Source organism: Chiloscyllium punctatum, chromosome 32, assembly GCF_047496795.1.
Source record: "Chiloscyllium punctatum isolate Juve2018m chromosome 32, sChiPun1.3, whole genome shotgun sequence".
In the NCBI taxonomy this organism is placed as follows: Eukaryota; Metazoa; Chordata; class Chondrichthyes; order Orectolobiformes; family Hemiscylliidae; genus Chiloscyllium; species Chiloscyllium punctatum.
This window is the reverse complement of record NC_092770.1, coordinates 65,296,437-65,317,670: the sequence shown is the minus strand read 5'-3', so window position 1 is coordinate 65,317,670 and position 21,234 is coordinate 65,296,437. Positions and strand designations below refer to the sequence as shown.

Below are 21,234 nucleotides of genomic sequence, written 5' to 3'. Positions count from 1 at the left end.
GTTAAAATGAGCTGCCAATGGCATTGATCCATTTTATTTTCATAAAAAGATTTCGAACTGAAGGAGGGGTAAAACAAAAAGCAGCACCAGGGCAGAAGCATCAATTTGCAAATTTATTTTCTGCCTCAACTGTTTATATCTTCCCTGGTTTCAGCTTCTCGCTTTCATTCTTTGACCTATGAGCAGCTCCTTTTGCTTTGTGCCACCCTCATTGCATCTGGGCATGATCCACTGGTTCACAGCCACCCAAGTCAGACCCCCTTCCTTTCACCTGACTTTTCACCAACGCCTACATTGTTAAACTTCCCACCAACTCTGCTACAAGATACCCCAGCTGTGGTACTGCATTTCTCTCTCCAACGACAATATCTGACCTGCTGAGCACTGGCAGTTTATATTTCAGATTTTAAGTATTTGCTTTTGTAAGTGTGTTACGATGTTGTGGCTTTAAAAGGTTAATTTGTTCTAGTTTTGTTTGAAGACAAGTTCAAGGCAGAGGTGCTGACTAATCAGTGCCACCAGTGTGAACTGCTTGTGAACTCTTGGAGTTTTTTTTATAGTTGGAACAATAGAAGCAGCCTGGATGGGTGTGGCCAGCTCTCTCAGACCAGAATTTCTAGTTTTTTTTAAACACTTTTAGATTCAGCAGAACCTGCTGGAGTCTTGAAGAAGTAGAAGTTACTTTTTCCTCTCTTTCAGTTACAGCTGGAAGCTGGAGTTTCTCTTCCAAATGTGGGCGTTGCATGTGAGCAAGTCTATTTTCTGAAGTTGCCTTTTTGCCAAGGTGCGATTTAATGGGATGTTACTACATTGCAAAAGTTAACTGGTCATAGTTACTATATTATTCTGATAAGCTTTACAATAATGCTGTCGTTCTTTCTTTTGTTGTATTTTAACTATGGTATTTGAATAACTTGTGTTTTGCTAAACGTCAGGTATTGTGATTGGTCACATTACATTGGGAACACAGCACTTTACATCTGCCTTTAAAATAAGAGTAAGTTAGGGTCTAGGCTACTCCTTTAAATATTTTGAAAGAGTCTGGTCTGATCCATAACAAAGGGCAACTGCACGATGCGCTGCAAAATGACCATCCTCATTTCTCCACAATGACACTGATTTTCAAACCAATCAATAAAGCTTCACCTGTACTTTCCATTAACTCAGCACCGAGGGCAGCAATGTTGGCTACAGACAGAAATTCGGTGAACAGGCAACGCAGACCCGAGACCATAAGAGGGGAGACTGTCAGACAGATATAGATTCGACACAGCGAATGGAGGACGTTTGAAAGTCAGGGCTTAAAATTCAAGATGAGGCAGGAGAGACCTTCCCGCTGGTAGAAGCTATGGTTGCCGGTGAGAGGCATCAATTATCAGTGTCGGAGCGGAGAAATCAGTGGAGAACCAGGATAAGCTATGGAAGTGGAATTGTAGTCAAAATTCCAGTGGCTAATCGGGAGAGCTCCAGAGAAATTTCCTAGCAATCCACCAAGCATTTCCTAATTAAATACTTAATTGTACAGAAGATGAATGTTCCCAAGAAGGGACAAAAGATTTTGTCTTACACATTGAAATGCAAGAAAAGCAACTTTAGAAAGGAAACAAAGGGCTCTTGAGGCACTGTGGTAGTGTATCTACCTGTCTGCCAGGAGGACTGAGTTCACACAAGTGAACAGGCTGATGTGAAAATATCAACAATCTAAGGAAACAACCATCTAAGTAGCTTGGGAAGAGGACACTTTGTGGTTAGAACAGAAATGAAACACTTAATAGTTCCTACTGCCTCTCTGTGACACAATCCAACCAAAGGTTGTTTCCAAGTTACTTTTACGCTTCTTGCACCTCCGTCCTCTTGAGTGCAAGATAAAAAGCTTTGGTTCACGTTTTTCTTGTTTGCATTGCTACATAATAGACAGATAAATAAAGAAATGAGGTAATGGTTTTCACTGCTGGAAGGGTTGGCATGCAGGGAACACACAAGTATGATAATGGGCAAATTAGGGAACATGAGAATTTGTTTTTTGCAACAGCATGCTTTAAAAGTCACTGGCCTGAAGGTGGATGGTAGGGAATGGGATAAATACTTGAAAAGGGATAAAAAGATATTGTCAAACTTTGGGAAAATGCAAGGGATTGGGACGAATTGAACACTTTCAAAAAGATGGAACAGGCCCAATTGGATGAAATGGCCTATTTCAAATGCTGTAAAAGGCTACAATCAATGCCTCAGCTTCCAGCATGAGACAAATGCACAGTGCGATATTTTGAAAGGGGATATTAGGGCGCAGTGTCTTGAAACATATCCAGACCTCTAAAACATATCAGCATTGGAGGCTGTGTACAAAACACAATTTTCTGCAAGAATGTAACATTTCCTAAGTACACTTAATCACACACATACATCTGAATTCAGTGCTCTACAGGTGAAGAGTCCCATAACAGGCCAGAAATGTTCTGTTGCTTGCCAAGGATGATATGTGAGAAATATTTGATCACAGCCCCTGCCTCACTTGATGCTGGTTAGAATTCCACACTCTAATCCTTTCACTGCTCTGCAGCTGTGAGGCAATTGATCTGCTGTTAGGCGGAATACCACATTGGCTCAATTAAAGCTCCTTGAGACAACTTACAGAAACCATCATGTTTCAAAAAAGCATTTGAGTGTTTGAAGGAGAAGCAGAAGTTAACTTCACATCAGATCAGAGAGCTCTTGGGGATGTGAATGGAAATGATGAGTCATGGAGGATGAAGATCTAATTAAGGTCACCACTTAATATTTTACGCAATATCAATATAACTTCTGAATGAAGTTTCCAGCTTATCAAGCTAAGGATAGTAGTTTGAAGGAAATGGGGCATGTTTGTAGGATTCAGGCTAAAGAACCTTCACACTGGCTCAACAACGTAACCAAGGCTCATTTCAAAAGGGCCTCCTGCTACATAGAAACAATCAAAGGAACAAACGGAAATGTGACTGAGCCAATCAATGAGGCAGCCGGTTGGATAATGACAAGATAACTGTGGAAATTAGATATTTCAGAGGGATTTTAGGTATTTAACTTCAATTGAAGTGAGGCTGTAACGTCAGTTTAACTTGTAATAAAGGAACAGGATGACGGACACAGATCAAAGGTTGCAAAGAGTGAAATTAGGACAGCAGTGAGTGTGCTTCTGTCCACAGGAGGAGACCAAGGGCTGTTGTGTGTTGCCAGGAAGGAAAGTCGAAGTGAGTGAAAGAATGAGGTCAGATGAGCTGAAGGGCTTCTAATAGCTGAACCTCTCACATGCCTGGAGTACTGCCCCAAGGAAACATTTCCCTCTAGTTCTAAAGAACAAATTCAACACCACTCCACGGAGTCTAAAAATAAAGAGAAATACATCAAAAGTTGCATCAACTCAGCAATGGGTTCCACCTCTTCAGATTTCTGGCTATTGAGGCGAGGATGTTAAGTCAAGCAGGAGAAACAAATTCCTGTACAATGTGACCAGCACACAGAGCTCCTCAAGCGAGAGGTCTGATCGACCACCTACAGCCTCCTGAACCACTCCCATCACACTGCCAGCTTGTGAACAGATGGTAGAACTAACTGCACCTCCCCACCGCCATCAACAACTGCTCTGCCAGCTGAAAGCAGTAACTCTGCCAGCTGCTTCAGCTCCAGGAGATTCATTCATATATAACTAATGTATTCTGTTGGGCATGGGAGGGCTTATCCGACGTTAATATCATGAAGAGCTCATTTAAACCACTGTCTTGGCACTTTCACTAACAAAGGTGATGAAGAGGACTATGGTCATCCACAATGTCACTCAGTCACTTCTTTCTCCAGAATCATCCAGCTCACACCTATGCATGCTTCATCTGGAACAGCCGAGATTAATGTAAACTAGAAAAACAACCCATTGGCAAAACTTTCAGCAGATACACAGAACTTCTGAGAACAAAGCCCCCTTGCGTCCTGTTCAAAGTAAAGCCATCATTATTGGTGAGCTGGAGGATACCCAGTTGCACTAAGAGTGAGAACACAAAAAGGTCAAAGGGACAAAATTATAAGAGCCTTTCAACTTTCTGACTGCTCGAATGTGGGAGGAAAGCCAGATAGTTTATGTTTAAAACATGAATCACCACGGAGGAGAGAAAATTAGAGACTTACAGCTAATCACAAGTACCTTACTGCCTCTTCTGATCTTACTGTTCTTTGTTCAATTTCTGCAAAGGGCATAGAATCCACTAATGAACTGAAACAGCAAGAGGCAACTTGGAGAAAGAGCTCTTTGCTTAATTGCAACTCAAATCCTGAGCTTTTGGCAATCAATTAATTGCCTCTCAGAGATGCAAAGGTTTGACTGCTTTGATTGGAACGAAGAACATCTACAAATATCGACTTTTAAGGCTTTATCTCATCTCAAAAAAAAGGTATGGATTGTTAAGGCCAAGCTGCCTGTTGTTCTAAGTCAGTGACAAAGCTGGAGTTGCAGGGAACATCTTAATGTGAACTCCAGATTCAGTGATAAAGCCTTGGAGCTCAGGCCAGTGCTGACAACCTAGTGTTCTTGTAGCACCTTTGACAAACTCAAGGGGTACCAAAGTGCTTTGTTGTCAATGGTGATTTTGAAAGGTTATTCCATGTTATTCTCTAGGAAATACAGCAGTCCACACACTCACGGCATGTTCCAACAAAATAGCTTTTCGATGTTGGCCAAACAAGTCAGCTTTTGTGGGGTAACGGAGGGTTAAATACTGGCCAAAACACCCAGCGAGGCAAAAAAGGGCATAAGTTGTTAGCTGAATTGGCTGTGCTAAAGTGCCCATAGTGTTCACGGATGTGTAGGCTAGGTGCACTAGTCAGGGGTAAATGTAGAGGAATAGGGTAGGGGAATGGGTCTGGGTGGGATAATCTTCAGAGGGCCGGTGTGGACTTGCTGAGCCAAATGGCCTGTGTCCAGACTGTAGGGATTCTATGATCTATGATTTTAAATGTTTTACGTCCACCTAAAAGGGAACACGGGAGTGTCAGCTTAGCATTTCATCTGAAAGACAGCATTGCTCACAGTGCAGCACCTCTGCAGTGGATTGTTAGGCCCCAGGTTAGCGCTCAGGGCGTGACTTAGCCAGAGGTGAATTTTAACTCCTGGTCCGCAACAGCACAGCCTCATATGGATCTGTTGCACAATGGACAGCAGGTTGAATTTCTGATCAATGATTAAAAGCATCATTGCTGGTTTCAGCCCATTCAGAGTCTATTTAGAGGACTCTTGCAGGAGAACCAGGTTCAAGTCCCACTGGCTCCAAAAATGTGTAACAACATCTTCGAAACAGGTTGATGAGAATATATTTACAAATATAAAAGTCAGTCAGTCAGTGTTCACCGTGCTGGTTGCAATCTTGGTAGCAAGAGACCTCTGCCAGTGGCAGAAACAAATGGCCTTTAGAGAGATGACAGTAGCCTCATCATCAAAGAGGAGGCTTGGCTGAAAAGTAAATCTGCCTCCTCGGACAAAGGAGAGCACTCCCATCTCTCCTAAGTCCCCATGGAAATTGAACAAAGTAAAAGGAAATTTTCCTTCTGGCCTGATATCATGAACCCAGTTCATACATATAGAAGTGTCTAAAGACTGGTTCCAAGTCTCTGACGATAGTCATGGGCTCTCAATGGCTGAATTCAAATGGTGAGCTTAACAGCTCAATAGGGCTGGAGCTAACAGCTCACCTACTAGCACGGTGGCTCAGTGGTTAGCCACTGCAGCCTCACAGCACCAAGGACCTGGGTTCGATTCCATCTTTGGGTGACTGTGTGGAGTTTGCGTACTCCCCATGACTGTGCGGGTTTCCTCCGAGTGCTCCAGTTTCCCTTCTCAGTTCAAAAGAAGTGCAGGTTAGGCGAACTGGCCATGCTATATTGCCCTATCGTGTCCAGGGATGTGCAGGCTAGGTGGATTAGCCATGTGAAATTTGGGGTTATGGTGAGGGGGTGGAGGAGTGTCTCTGGGTCAGATGATGTTCAGAGGGTCAGTGCAGACTCACTGGAGCAAACTGCCTCTATCTGCATTATAGGGATTCTATGGTTCTATTCACTGCTCAGTGTAATAGTTAGGATAATACCATAGAATTCCTTACAGTGTGGAAACAGGACATTAGGCTGAACAGGTCCACACTGATGCACCGAAAAGTATCCTACCCAGGCCCATTCCCCAACCCTGTTGCTCTTTATTGTCTAAGGCTTTTGTGGTGCAGTGGTAGTGTTCCTATCTCTGAGCAAGGCAATCGGGATTCAGATTCCATCTGACCTGTAACATGCCTCGAATGATTGAAAATAACTTTTAAGATGCTTTTAAAACAACCTGCCCAGAGATGTTACAATATACCTCTGGAGCAGGTGGGACTTGAATCTGGGTCTCCTGGCTCAGAGATGGAGTCACTGCCAGTGCTGCATAAGACCCGTGGTATGGTGTTGCTGGCTGATGCAAGGCTCAGTGATGTTCATGCTATGAGGTTGAGGCTATCATTGGGGATCTGTAACAACACACCACACCCACAGGCAATCACATCAATAAAAAGAGGAAGTCTCCTGTCCTAGATCTGGTAAACAAGCCCCTTGTAGCTTCATTCTATTACGAAAATTCTCAAGTTATCAATTCTCTTGTCACTGAGAACACTTTCTCCTTAGTCTCAATGGTAATTATAATTTTGACCTATTCAATTTCCTTACAGTTTGCAACAGAATAAGCTTTTCTAGAGTTTCTACATAAAGCTGTCATCCCTGGTACCTTTCTAGCCTCCTCTGCAACTCCCCTGACATCCTCTTTAAAAGCGTCTAGAAAATGGACACAATGTACCAGCTGGAGACTATCCAGTGATTTGGATACGGTTAGCTGAACTGGCTCGGAAGGGCCAAAATACAGCCTTCCTGGAGAGCCTGACAGGGGTGGTGGGCAAGTTGTTGGAGGGAATCCTGAGGGACAGGATGTACATGTATTTGGAAAGGCCAAGACTGATTAAGGATACTCAACATGGCCTTGTGCGTGGGAAATCATGTCTCACTAACTTGATTGAGTTTTCTGAAGAAGTAACAAAGAGGATTCACGAGGGCAGAGAGTGGACATGATCTATATGGACTTCAGTAAGGCATTTGACAAGGTTCCTCATGGTTAACAAGGTTAGATCTCATGGAATACAGGGAGAACTAGCCATCTGGATACAGAACTGGCTCAAAGGTAGAAGAGACCGGTGGTGCAGGGTTGCTTTTCAGACTTGAGGCCTGTGACCAGTGGTGCGCCACAAGGATCGGTGCTGGGTCCACTGCTTTTCGTTATTTACGTAAATAATACAGATGTGAACACAGAAAGTATAAGTAGTAAGTTTGCAGATGACACAAAAATTGGAAGTGTAAAGTGATAAAAATGACCTCAGATTACAACGGGATCTTGATCATTTGGGCCAAAGGGAGTGGTAGATGGATTTTAATTCAGATAAAGGTGGGACGTTGCATTTTGCAAAAGCAAATCTTAGCAGTTCTTATGGTAAGCTCCTGGGGAGTGTTGCTTAACAAAAAAGACCTTGGAGTGCAGGTTCATAGCTCCTTGAAAGTGGAGTCGTAGGTAGATAGGATAGTGAAGGCAGCATTTGGTATGCTTTCCATTATTGGACAGTGCATAGAGTACAGGAGATGGGAGGTCATGTTACGGCTGTACAGGACATTGGGTCGGTCACTGTTGGAATATTACGTGCAGTTCTGGTCTCTTTCCTTCTGGAAGCATACTGTGAAATTGGAAAGGGTTCAGAAAAGATTTACAAGGATGTTGCCAGGGTTGAAGGATTTCAGCTATAGGGAGAGGCTGAATAGGCTGGGGCTGTTTCCCCTGGAGTGTCAGAGGCTGAGGGGTGGCCTTATAGAGATTTACAAAATCATGAGGGGCACGGATAGGATAAATAGACAAAGTCTTTTCCCTGGGGTGGGGGAGTCCAGATCTAGAGGGTATAGGGTATAGAGAGTACATCCGAGGAGCAGGAGAATTGATGCATCAAGGATAAGCTCTTCATCAGAAGTGTGGGAGTGGCCCAAGGGGGCTGAGAGATAAATGTGAAGGGGGTGGGGCTGGTAGGAATGTATCTGGGAATGCAGTTGATGAAGTTGGGGGGTGATGGTGATAGGTCGGAGAGGAGGGTGTAGCAGATAGGTAAGAAGGAAGATGGACAGGTAGGACAGTTCAAAAGGGCAGTGCCAAGTTGGAAAATTGAATCTGGTATAAGGTGGGGGGAGGGAAAGTGAGAAAACCAGTGAAATCAGCATCGATCCCATGTGGTTGGAGGGTCCCAGGGCAGAAGATAAGGTGTTCTTCCTCCAGACGTGGAGTGGTTAGGGATTGGTGATGGAGGAGGCCCAGGACCTCCTTGGAGGAGTGAGAGGGGGAGTTGAAGTGTTCGGCCACAGGGCAGTGGGGTTGTTTAGTGTGTGTCCCCCAGAGATGTTCTCTGAAACGTTCCGCAACTTGATGTCCTGTCTCCCCAGTGCAAAGGAGACCACATCGAGAGCAATGGACACAGTCGGTGACATGTGGAAGAGTACTGGTAGGGTTGGCGTGAAAAGAAGAGATGGAGGGCTTGGAGGCCTTCATCATGGTGAATGGATGTTGAAGATGAGGCACTGGGGGGCAGCTAACCGAAAGTCATGGAGGAGGTGGAGGGTGTGGGTGGTGTCCCAAACAAATGTGGGAAGATCCTGGTCCAAGGGGAACAGGACGGCATCAAGGTACGCAGAGTTAATTTCGGTGGAGCAGGAGCAGGCGGAGACAATGGGTTGAACGGGTGTGTCAGTTTGTGCATTTTGGGTAAGAGGCAGAACCGGGCGGTGCAGGTTTCCCAGAATCTGAGGTTGGAGACTGTGGATGGGAGATCCCCTGAGGTGATGTGGTTGTGGATGGTCAGGGAGATGATAGTTTGGTGATGGGAGGTGAGGTTATGATCGAGTGGGCAGTAGGAGGAGCTATCCGTGAGTTGGCGTCTGGATTCAGTGATGTAGAAGTCGGTGCATCAAACTACAACTGTGCACCGCTCCCCACCCTTGTCTACTGATTTGATGGCGAGGTTGGGGTTGTTTAAAAGGCTTCTGAGATGAATAGGAAGGGTTTAGAGGGATATGGGCCAAGCGCTAACAAATGGGACGAGATTAGGATATCTGGTCAGCACGGAGGAGTTGGACTGAAGGGTCTGTTTTGTGCTGTACATCTCTATGACTCTATGACTGTGACTGTCAGAAGGGTTCCCTTACCGTGTACAGTGAGCCATCCCTCAACCCGATCTGTTGCTTTAGAGTTCTCTGCTTCACACACGTAAGTGCCTTCATCCTCAGGCTGGATGTTGGTTAGTCTTAGCACCGAGTTGTAGGTAAGCAGCTCAGCACTGCTTGGCAAACTTCCCTCCTGCTTCCACCAACGGATCTGAGGAATTGGGCTGAGGGGAAGGGAAGGCGGGAGATAGAGAAAGGAGAAGCGAAGGGTTTGGATAGGGACGGACAGAGGGAGGCAGAGAGGCAGAGGGAAAGACAGAAATAGAGAGAGTTAGAGAGAGAGATAAACAGAGACAGATAGAGAGATACAGAGACAGAGACAGAGTGTGGGATTGGGAGAGACAGAGAGAATGAGAGAGAAATTGAGTATGACAGTGAGACATAGAGAAAGAGAGGGGTAAGAGGGAGAGTTTGAAGGGAAATAAAAGAGATATACAGAGGTGATGAAAAGGGTGAGTGAGACAATGAGAAAAGAGAGAGCGTGTGAGAGAGTGATGGGACAAGAGAGAGAGTGCAAAGAGCAAGGGATGAAAGGGAAAGGGAGTGCAGGGAAGTGTGAAAGAGAGGTGGGGAGAGAGACAAGACAGAGTTGGGGAGGGACAGAAGGGAAGTGTGAGAGCGAGCAAGCGAGATAGAGAGAGCACATGTGAGAGAAGAGGAGGGAGAGAGATGGGAAGAAGGAAAAGTGAGAGATCAGATTTGTACACAATGACAATGGAACAAAAGTCAAAATCAGAAAAGACAAAGCCAGCTGTGGATTGAGTCGACGCAGACCATGAGAGATGAAGCCTAACAATCACACATATGGTGCATTACTCCCTTTTGTTGAGACTAATTCAACTCAAGAGTAAGTTTCTTATCCCAGCGACACTTCAGAGTCAGGAGAGTACAAAAACACATCCCCAAAATTCACCTCGGTGTAAATGGCAATGTTTCCAGAATGCTCGGTACTGAGGAGATAAGAGTGAGCTGGGAATTACAAAGCGTGGCTTCATGAAGATTGAAACCATAATGATGATGGGGTACAATTTATACATTTTGCTCTAGGTCAGTTAATCTCAGCCAGGGCTGTGTATTAAGTCTCAACACCCCAAATGCTGGGCAGCGTGTCGGGAGAATAGAGTCGGCCCCTGCTCCTGATCATTACCCAGATACCCCAGCGAGAAATGTTTTGGTATTTCAGTGACCTCCAATAACCCCCACAGCTGAAGGGCTGGCCAACAGAGGTTGGGGGAACAGACTGGATGGGTGAGTACATTCCTTCTCTGATGAGACTTATGAGGTTCACACCCAAAAACTGCTGACTGAGGTAATGGGTTATAAGTCATGTCATAGACTGAATGGAAGAAAATTGGCGAATAATAAAGAAAGATCGCGAAATAAGCTTTTAGGGTTGCTTCAATTTGCTGTGTGCCCCTTTTAGTGTAGGAAATCGAGAGATCTACTCCAGACTAATCAAACATTTACAGCATTATTCAACAGGGAAGAGTCAAAGAAGCTACTTTGGGGAAATCCAACTGAGGGCATTAATCATCAAGTTCAAGCACCAGGGCAGGAAGCAGTAAATCAGAAACCACTACCTGATTTATCACTGACGGCTTGGTATAAGTATAGCATTTGCTTCACAAAAGATTGCAAATTTTGGGTCAGCTGGAACTCCAAGACTGAAATAGCTTCCTTGATGTTGTAAGGACATTTCAGGATATGGAATAAAGCAGACAAAAATTGATGGGGTACAATTCAGCCATGATCAAACTGAATAGCAGAATAGACTCAAGGGCCTCCCTCTGTACCTATCCAATGTTTCATTAATATCTGAAAGTGCAGAACAATAACTCTTCTCGAAAGAAGACCACAACATTTGAAACTTATTATCTTACTCCTTGTACTTACTTTCCAAGTGCGAAGCATTCCAGGGTGAGGTTCTGACCCATCAGGACTTGGGTGTCGGTGAACCTGACTTTGATGTCAGCAGGATATCTTTTCACCACACCTGAAATTTAATCAATCAGTACAAGAAACATTACTAAAGCTGCTCGTGACTGTCTGGTCACAGGTACTACCAGAGTAAGATGAACTGCAGGAGAAACGAAACCACTGTGGGTGCTTTTACCAGCCTGGCTTTCAAACACCATTTCCAAACAACTGCAAGTAAAGGTTTAGCACATTCTCTGCTGACATCCCAAGTTGAGCTACGTAGTTGGTAGGCAACACTGGCACAATTCCGGTTACATCCTGAGTCTGGACTCATTCCATTGGCACAGATTAGTACAGTACAATTGGCCTCAGTGTCATCCGATAAGCAAGGGCAGGGATTAATGCAAACGAATGGCAGGGTTCCTATTTCTGGTTGTTACTCCCACTGCAAGCTGCGCATCTGTCAGGTAATTGAGATTTGAAAGGCCCACCTTCAATCGGACCCCTTTTCAACCGGGACACATCAGCAACTGCAAACTGTTCCCGTTCAGGTGAACCTGCACAAATCTGCACTCTGCACCTGGTCTGCTTTAGTGAAAAGCGTTTCCACAATGGTGGCTACACTGAGTTGGTGCTCTGAACTAATGACTACAGCTGGATACCACAAATGGTTTCACCGCCCGGTAACTAGGGGGTTGCGCTTTCTCTAGATTGTTGGTTGGTAACCCCTGCCCACTGGTTTGCACACAGGGCAAAGCTGGATTCTGCTATGCCGCCACATGATCTGTTCTGGACCCACACTTGAAAAGTTAGCACTCGCCTCACAACGTGATGAGATGCCACATGCTCTCCCCACCCCAAACTCCTTCTGCACAAGTTCAGCAATGGAGGTGCTCTGGGAGAAAGCCAGGATTGCTGGGAAATCAAACAACTTCCATATTCTGTGGTTAAAATACCATCAATCTCCAGCCAGTGTCAGACAAGATCTGACAAACTGTGCAATCAGGAGTGCATGTCCATAGTTAAGGAGAACAAATAATGCCCAGCTAGAAGGTTACATTAGACAGGAAACATGGTACAATCAAAACAGCCCATGCCAGTGTTTATGATCTACTCCATTGTCTCTGATCATTCCTGATTTAAGTTTACCATCATTAATGTCTATTCCCTTCTCCCTCAAAGACTTATCCAGTTTCCCTTTTCGTGCATCTGAGTTATTTGCTTCAAGCACTCCCTGAGGTAGTAAATTTTGCGTTCTCTTTGCTTTATTTCAAGTCTATATCGTACTCCTCAGTGACTCTCTCACATTCATATTATTCACATTTGATATGTATAAATATCTTTACACATGCATTCCTGTAGTCTGATGGTTATATGCAAAATGTTACAGGATCTGTACAGAATGCTTTCCATGTTTGCCTCGCAACATCTTGTAATGCCCTTAGATAAATCTCATCTGACAATTACATGATTTCTTTCCATTCCCTCAAAAAAACAAAGTGATTCAGAGAGGAGTGTCACAAAACCGAAAATTCTCACCGGCTGTCTGAGGGATGAGGGGGATGTACTTGCTGAAAACACTTTTGGAAATGGACGGGCTGGTGACAATGCAGGAGTAGTTGCCCATGTCACTCTCTTCCACCTTCGCAATGTACAGATTCCCGGTGGTCTGGGAGACAAAACGGCGTCTGCCAGACATGATGAATCTGGGGAATTCATTCAGAAGCCACCGGTAGGTGAGGTCATCTGTAGGGGGAAGAAAACATTCCATTGTGGTTAACACAGGGCCTGGCCCAGGAAGAAAACATAGTTTTCCAAACACCTGTGCCCCTAGACATCAGTGCGAGTTCAATTGAACACCGCTCGATGTTTCATGCCTCACATCAGGATTAGGCACAACCAGGTCATGTAAAGCAAGAATCAGTTTCCTACACTGCATCCTACAATGACGTATATTCAAAATTTGGCGTCAATGCATTATGTACTTTCTAGAAGTGGCATCTGAAAGGAATCTCTCTGTTGGTAAAATTAGTACACCATCTTTTGTTGCCATGGGAAGTCCAAAGTACCTTTCACTCATGTCAACTGTGGCTCACTTGTGTATAAATTGGCTTCCATCTTCCCAACATTATAACAGAGACAACACCTCTCAGCTAACTCATTGGTATTGAAGTGCTTCAGGGTGTTCTAAAGTGGTGAAAGGCACTCTTTAAACCCAAGTCTTTCCTTTCTTTAATTCTGCAGGCGCAGCAGTTTCCCTGGTGGACTGAAATCCTCCTGACTTGTGTGCAAACGGTTGCGCAAAGAACCTCGAAATGATTGCCATTGACTAAAGATAATTGCACTTCCCTTTCCCACCAAGTCCAACACAGCAAACTAACAACCTTCCCACACAGTTTGTAAACTAGCCACATTTAAACATTTAATAAAGAACAGAAAATATTCAGAAAACTAGTTCGTACCCAGAAGAGAAACAGTAAAGCTCCAGAAACATCCAAACATGGAAACGGTGCTTACTCTACAGGTTTTAACCTTCTGTCTAGATCAAAGAGAGCAGAATGCTTAGACAGACTGACAGGACAGGGAATTACCTCTCAGCCTGTAGATTTGGAACGTGGACGCATGGTCTCCTCAGAATAGGGGTAAACTACCAAAACTAAGACTGCTTCATTTTAATTGCATCAAGTGTCACAAACACTCAAACTAGCTTCAGTTTCATTCACTTCCATTAGTGAAACAAAAATGAATTTGTGTATTGTCCTCAAACCAAGTTTGCTGTTTCCCCTCCTTCAGTTGAGAATTAAAACTCCATTGTGTTCAGGCAGTAGCTTAAATTGTAGCAACACATTGTTACTATACCCTGTCCGTAATGTATTAGAACTCCTACAGATATCACGTACTGATTGTAATCACGACACTCGATTCCTGTCAGACTTTACCTGCCATGTTGTAGATACTGCCAGAGACACGAAGAGCAACGGAACAGAAAATCAATCATAATGTCCAGATAGTATTATTGTAAATGTGACACTTGTTCCAAATAACTTACCCAGCATACTGTTTACCAATGATCAGAAATATTCTCAAAGGCACCACAAACAGACACTGAGAACAGACGAAAAAAACAAAACTTCAGGTTTGCCTTAGGTTTGGAAAAAAATTTAAACATTTTCCTAAAGAGGTCAGTCGGGCAGGTCTAAAATTCACTAGAACATGGGGAAGTTGAGAAGTCCAGGGACTGATGACTGGAAATTCTCCACAGTGGGCTAAGCTAGCCAATAGGCTTCCACAACACCAGGCTTGTCCATTCCAGAATACGATCTTAAGACCATAAGCTACAAAGGCCGAAGCGGGCCATTCAGCTCGTCCAATCTGCTCTATCATTCAATGAAGTCGCGGCTAATCTAATAACCCTCAAACCCACTTTGCTGCCTTTTCTGCATCACCTCAATTTCCTTATTGATTAAACATCAGTTTCTCTCAGCCTGAATATACTCAGTAACACAGCCTCGACAGCTCTCTGTGATAAAGAATTCCACAGATTAATTACACTCTGAAAGAAGAAACTCCTTCACATCTCCGTCCTAACCCTAGTCCTAAACTCTCCCACAAGGGCGAGTGACCTGTATTCATGTACTCAGTCAAGTCCTTGAGGAATTTTAAACGTTTCAACGTTTCCATTCTTTTAAATTCCAATGGTTATAACCCGAACCTGCACAAACACCCCTCATAATGGAATCTTTCCTTTTTGGGATCAGCCTAGCGAACTTTCTCTGGACTGTCTGCAATGCGAGTATATCTTTCCTCAGATAACAGGACTTGGGACTGTTTATTCCATACATGGTTTAATTTTGACTTGTACAATTTTTGGAAGGCTTCCCTTATTTTGATACTCCATTTTCTTTGAATTTAAAAGCAACAATCCATTTGTCTTCCCTATTATCCACTGAACTTGGATGTTAGCTTTTCAGGATTCATGCTCCCAAATTGCTCTGGGCTGGAGCTAGGAATGTTGATTTTAGAGAGTGTTCCACAGAAAAGAAGGATTTTGTCCAGCTCTTTCAACTCCGTTCTTATTTTGAATTACACAAATTAGCGGTTAATGGGGATTTTTCCTCTTCATTCACAGGATGGGCATTTATTGCCCAGAGGGCTGTTGAGAATCAACAGCATTGCTGAGCATCTGGAGTTACATGTAGGTAAGGATGGCATTTTCCTTCCCTAAAGTACATTTGCGAAACAGATGGGGTCTTTCCAAAAATCAGCAACGATTATCATTGGACTCTTAATTCCAGACTTTCATAGAATCCCTCCAGTGTAAAAACAGGCTATTTGGCCCAACAAGTCCACACTGACCCTCTGAAGAGTACCACACCCACATCCATTCTCCTATCCTATTACTCTACATTTCCCATGACTAATGCACCTAAGCTACACACCCCTGAATACTATGGGAAATTTAACATGGCCAATTCACCTAGCCCGCACAACTTTGGACTGAGAAACAAAACCAGAGCACCTGAAAGAAACCCACACAGACACGGGGAGAATGTGCAAACTCCACACAGACAGTCGCCTGAGGCTGGAATCAAACCTGGGACCCTGGTGCTGTGAGGCAGCAGTGCTAACCACTGAGCCACCATGAATTCGAATTCCACCATCGACCTTGGTGGGATTCGAACCCGAGTCCCTGGATTAACAGTCCAACGATAATACCACAAACCGCCTCCCTTTCATGAATAAACTAGCAAGAGCCTTACATTAATGCTGAATAACAGAATTCTCAGCACACAGAACCATAAATATATGGCTTAATGGAGAATCCAGGTTCAATCCAATTACTTTAAGAAGGCATTAATAGGAAATGTATGCATTGCACAGGAGTTAACAGGAAAGCAGAGAGTCAAATAAAGGAATAGACAGAGGAAAGAGAAACCTGCACATACTGGACAGTGCCCTCCTCATGGGGCAGATGACAACCCTTGCACAATGACCTCAGCAGTGTGTCAGGGGCTCGCAGTATGCTGATCGCTGCCTGGGATTATAATCAGGAAGCAACTGTAATCAGGGGCTTAAAAGAGAAAGTATATCTTAGCTTTGTGCAATGATTTAAGACAGGTCTGAATGAAATTGTGATGCTTGTTGTCTTATTCATTAAGTCCATGCAGTCAGCTCGAACTGTAGAGTCTCTATACTTCGCAGCAATGTTAATGCACCATCCACATCCACTCTGTCCCAGCCCAAAGCCCAGTCTGTGAGCCTTTTCTAGGATCTTGGGAGTCTTTTCCAGTCGCCGCACACGAATGCTTCAATTATCAAAGATTGACATAGTCATCTACATCAAATATTATTCTTGAATCCACGGTTGTTGGAAGAGAGATGAAATCACTTGGATGGTTCTGGGTTGTTTCCTATCTACTGACTGTTAACAGCCACAAGGTGGCAAGAGATGTGCATTGTACAAAAACGTTTCTCAATGGATACAACAAACCAGGACATATACGGAGCTGAAATCCCTCAGGGGTTGCACTTAAAACTGCTCTATTGCACTTCCAGCAGGTTCAATAGAGATGTTTAGCAGCTGGCATTCCAAATGCTGTAACCGAGTAGTTGAAATGCAATTTCCATTCTCTAGTTCACTGACAGAACCAGAGGGCTTAATCAGAGAAGCTGCACTCAATCACCGAGTTAAACTAAGTTTATTCGATATCCAAGACTGTGGCTCCCAGTGTCTGTAGTAAGTCCTGCACCTTTATCAGAGATCCGTTGGTCAGGAAAGATAATCTGCTATCAGAAGGGAAGGGAGGGAATGCGTTTCTTTGAGGAGATCGAAGGTGGAGGACGTCAAAAGAAGCAGACAATCTCATCCACAAGCAGACAAAAGAGGGATCACAATTGGTCATGTGCACAGTTTGACTGCCATTCAGCTTAACGACATCAATAAATCGAGCACTGTCCCTCAGATGTTGGCAGAGGGAGTGCGCAGGAATGGAGCGGTGAATGTCAGACTGTTGCAGCATCCCCTTGTGCCGAGTGGAGATTGTCCTTCTCTACCCTCACCATCAATCTTCCTCTTCTGCAAAATCAAGTGAACTGATTCCTTCCCATTCAAGAATACCTAAATGGAAACAATGCAGTCCAAAATGTGAGATGGAGGACAAGGCAGAAGTAATGAGTTTGCACGAGTGAGTTGCCTTGTGGGACAGAGAGGCATACTCTTGCTGCTCCAAGTTCCTCACCCATACCCAGAAATCTGTAACAATTTGAATCTACTTACAGACAGATCTTCCCCACCTGATTGCAGAATCCCAGTTCAGTCACTAATCCGAAATGGCAATGACAATATCATGACACGACATACAAGTCTCAAACAGACATCTGAATCTATGTCCCATCCTGCTGCTCCAAGGAGCAGGCTAGAACTAGGAATGGTCAGCTCAAGGACTATTTTAACTCGTCTCCCGCCCTCCCACTACAGGGGTTTGGTAAAAAGTGTGACCAGTTCGGAGACATTTCCCAAAACCCAGGATTGTTGAAACATGGTCAATTTTCCTGAAGTAATGGGAGCAAGAGCAGTGGTCTGGTACAGCAGGGACCATCAGGAGCAGGGAGATGAGAACACAGTAACCCAAAGGCTGAGACAAGTGGAAATTAAAAAAAGTGGAGTGGACAGAAAGAACAAAAGAACTTGTAAGTCGGAGATAACAGGTAAAGGAATAGCTGCTGATTTTTTTTCTCCAAATTCTTTAGGTTAAGGCAGTACTTTAATATAGTAAATGAGAAAATATAATTGTCACTTTCTGAAATTGATCATTTCAAACTTGAAAAAAGACAACTAGTCATTAAACTAAAACAAAGTCAACCAAAACTTATACTTCCAAATTGATTCCAAGGCTGTGGAATTCGCTGGCTGGCCAGCATATATCTCCTGTTCCAAGTTCTCTATGAGATGGTGGTAGGAAGCTGCCTTGCTGATCGGTTGCGGTCCATTTCATAGAACCATTGAATCCCTACGGGGTGCAAGCAAGCCATTCAACCCTTCGAGTCTACACCAACCCTCTGATGAGCATCTTACCCAGACCCAGACCCAGACCCCTACTCTATCCCTGTGACCTTGCATTTCCCATGGCTAACCAACCTGACCTGCACATCTTTGGATTGTGGGAGGAAACCTGAACAGCTGGAGGAAACCCACGCAGACACGGGGAGAATGTGCAACCACCACACAGACGGTCACCAATTGGAATCAATTTATTGTCAGGAGACTCAGAATGCTGTTAGGAAGAGAGTTCCAGAATGTTGACCTAGCAATCTGCAGGATAAAGAACATATTTCCAAGTCAGGATGCTGAGTGGCCAAGAGGGGAATTTGCAGGTGTTGGTGTTCCCATATATCTGCTGCCATTGTCATTCCTGAGGGAAGTGGTTTTGGATTTGGAAAGTGCTGTCTAAGTTGCTTTGGTGCATTTCTGCAGTGCATCTTGTAGATAGTACACACTACTGCTACTGAGCATCAGCAAAGAAGGCAATGTTTAAGGATGTGGTGCCAATCAAGCAGGTTGCGCTGTCCTGGATAGTGTCAAGCTTCTTGGAGCTGTACCATCCAGGCAAGTGGGGAGTATTCCAGCACACTCTGGACTTGTGCCTTGTGGACAGGCTTTGGGGAGTCAGGAAGTGAGTTATTTGCTGCAGTATTCCTAACCTCTGACCTGCTCTTGTAACCACAGTACCTATATGGCCAGTTCAGTTCAGTTTCTTGCTAATGATAACCCCTAGGATATTCTCGTGGAGCTTCAGTGATGGTGATGCCTTTGAATGTCAAAAGTCAATGATTAAATTCTCTCTCATTAGAGTTGGTCATGGACTGGCACTTGTGGGATATGAAAGTTTCTCGCCATTTGTCAGCTCAATCCTAGACATTGTCCAAATCTTGCTGCATGTGGTTATGGACTGCTTCAGTAACACAGATGGTATTATTGTGCAAACATCTGTGAACTATTTCACTACTGACCTTACAATGGAGGGAAAGCCATTGACGAAGTAGCTATAAGTGGTTGGGCCTGGGCCATTATCCCAAGCAGCTCCTGCAGAGAACTCTTGGAGCTGAGGTGACTGACCACTAACCAGTACCGCCATCTTCCCAATTGCCAGGTAGGAGTCTAACCTGCAGAGAGTCCCCCGACCCTCATCTCTAATTTTGCTAAAGCTTCTTTATGCCACACTCAGTCAATACAGCCTTGATGTCAAGGGCAGTAACTCTCACCTCACCTCTTGAATTCAGCTCTTTTACGCATGTTTGAATCAAGACTGTGAAGTGGTGAGGAACTGAATGGCCTTGCCCTGGCAAAGGCAAGCATCATTGGGCAGGTTATTCATTTGCTTGCATGACTGACGGTACTGCTGATGACCCTACCCATTACTCAGGAATTACAATTCTTCACTTTTGCTGATTTGGCCCTAAATTTCCTCTGTGTTGTGAACTCAATTACTGTCCCCAATCTGTAGATCATCCTCTTTTCCTGGGTCTACACTCCCCTCAGCTCTGAAACTATACTCTCCTAATCATTCACAAGTGTAACTGCAGCTCTTCGATGACAACGAGCTTCACCGAGATAAAACTGCCCTTGCAGCTTTCCTTGAACTTTCACCTTGCCCAGATCATCCAGCAAATATTAATACCCATCTCAGCTACCATGAACTACTGGTGGTACCGGACTTATTCTGAACTTCCCATTGCTCCCAGGACATCATTGTCTCTCTCTATATAGATCCCAGGTACTTCAATTGCCTTCAGCAATGCAGTTAACAGCAGCACTGTCTTCTCCCTCTCCCATTCAAATTCTCACTCACTACACAGCTTCAACCTTTGAACTCTTTTTCAGTAACCCCTAAACTGCACTCAGTGATCAATTGAAAGCCTTAGAATAAGCCCCACTCCTACTGCTGAGTAAAATTGAATGTGGCAACCTAGCAACTGCTGGGATGGAATATGCTCTGAATGTTACAAGTTCACAGATTACTGACTTCCTCAGTTCAAAGGGAGGCAACAGAAAATGGATTGCATCTCATACCACTCAATAAGATCATACTTGATCTTACTATGATCGTAGCTACACTTTTCTGCAAGATACCTCATAATGCAAACTTCCTTGTAAATCAGAAATTTGTGTAACTCAGCCTTGGATAGACTCAATGATAAGGCCTCTACTGCTCTGTGTGGAAGAATAATTCCACGACTCTCTGAGAAAAAGAAGTTCTCCTCATTTTCAGCCTAAATGGGAGATGCCTGATCTTTAAACAGTGCCCAACTAGTTTTAGACTCCCGCTTGGGGGGGAAACATCTCAGCATCCAGAAGTCCCATCTGTGGCTTACGACGGAAACGAAGGATAGTGAAATAAAATAACCAACTGAGAATGCTGAAGATCTAAACCAAAACAGAAATTGATGGAGAAAGTCAACAGGACTGGCAGCATTAATATAGACAGAAACAGTGTGACTGTCCCGATCTTGAAATAACTCCACAGTGGCCGGTATTCCGTCACCAAGTCACCCTTTATTTACACGTGCACAGTACATGGATTCTGACCAGCCAGCTCAGAGCCTGTCCCTAGAGTGAGGAGAATTCCTGAGACTCCTGTTTATTTGTGTTTTTTTTCCTCAGTCCTCAACTGGAACAGTTCTAATCCTTGAGTTTTTTTTTTGAGACACAGTGACAGACAACAGGTGTACCAATCTTTATTAAATTTCCGGGAGAGCAGGGATTAAATCAAAATAGAGCTTGGGGCGGGGGGGGGTCGGTATGGACCTGTTGGGCCGAAGGGCCTGTTTCCACACTGTAAATAATCTAATCTAATCTAATTTAAAGTGGAATGCTTCAAGAATCAATTCTAGATCTCCAAATATTTGTAATCTATCTTTGTGATTCAGAAGCAGGAAGTGACTTATCAGGTTTTCTGACAATACAAAGCTAGATGGGAATGGAAATTGTAAGATCGCAACGATACCACAAAGAGAGACAGACAGACAGAA

The 21,234-nt window shown here is 44.1% G+C and overlaps 1 protein-coding gene across 9 annotated transcripts in view; it reads right to left on the bottom strand.

The window, feature by feature from the left end:
• The window catches only part of cntn1b (contactin 1b), a 750,295-nt gene that overhangs the window by 384,177 nt on the left and 344,884 nt on the right, over positions 1 to 21,234 (bottom strand). For all 9 annotated transcript variants that reach the window (XM_072552560.1, XM_072552558.1, XM_072552559.1 and 6 more), the window contains 3 exons: positions 12,745 to 12,951; positions 11,182 to 11,281; positions 9,271 to 9,452 (listed from right to left, as the gene is read on the bottom strand). In XM_072552560.1, coding sequence (XP_072408661.1) covers positions 9,271 to 9,452; positions 11,182 to 11,281; positions 12,745 to 12,951 — 489 coding nt within the window. The remainder of the gene's footprint in view (positions 1 to 9,270; positions 9,453 to 11,181; positions 11,282 to 12,744; positions 12,952 to 21,234) is intronic.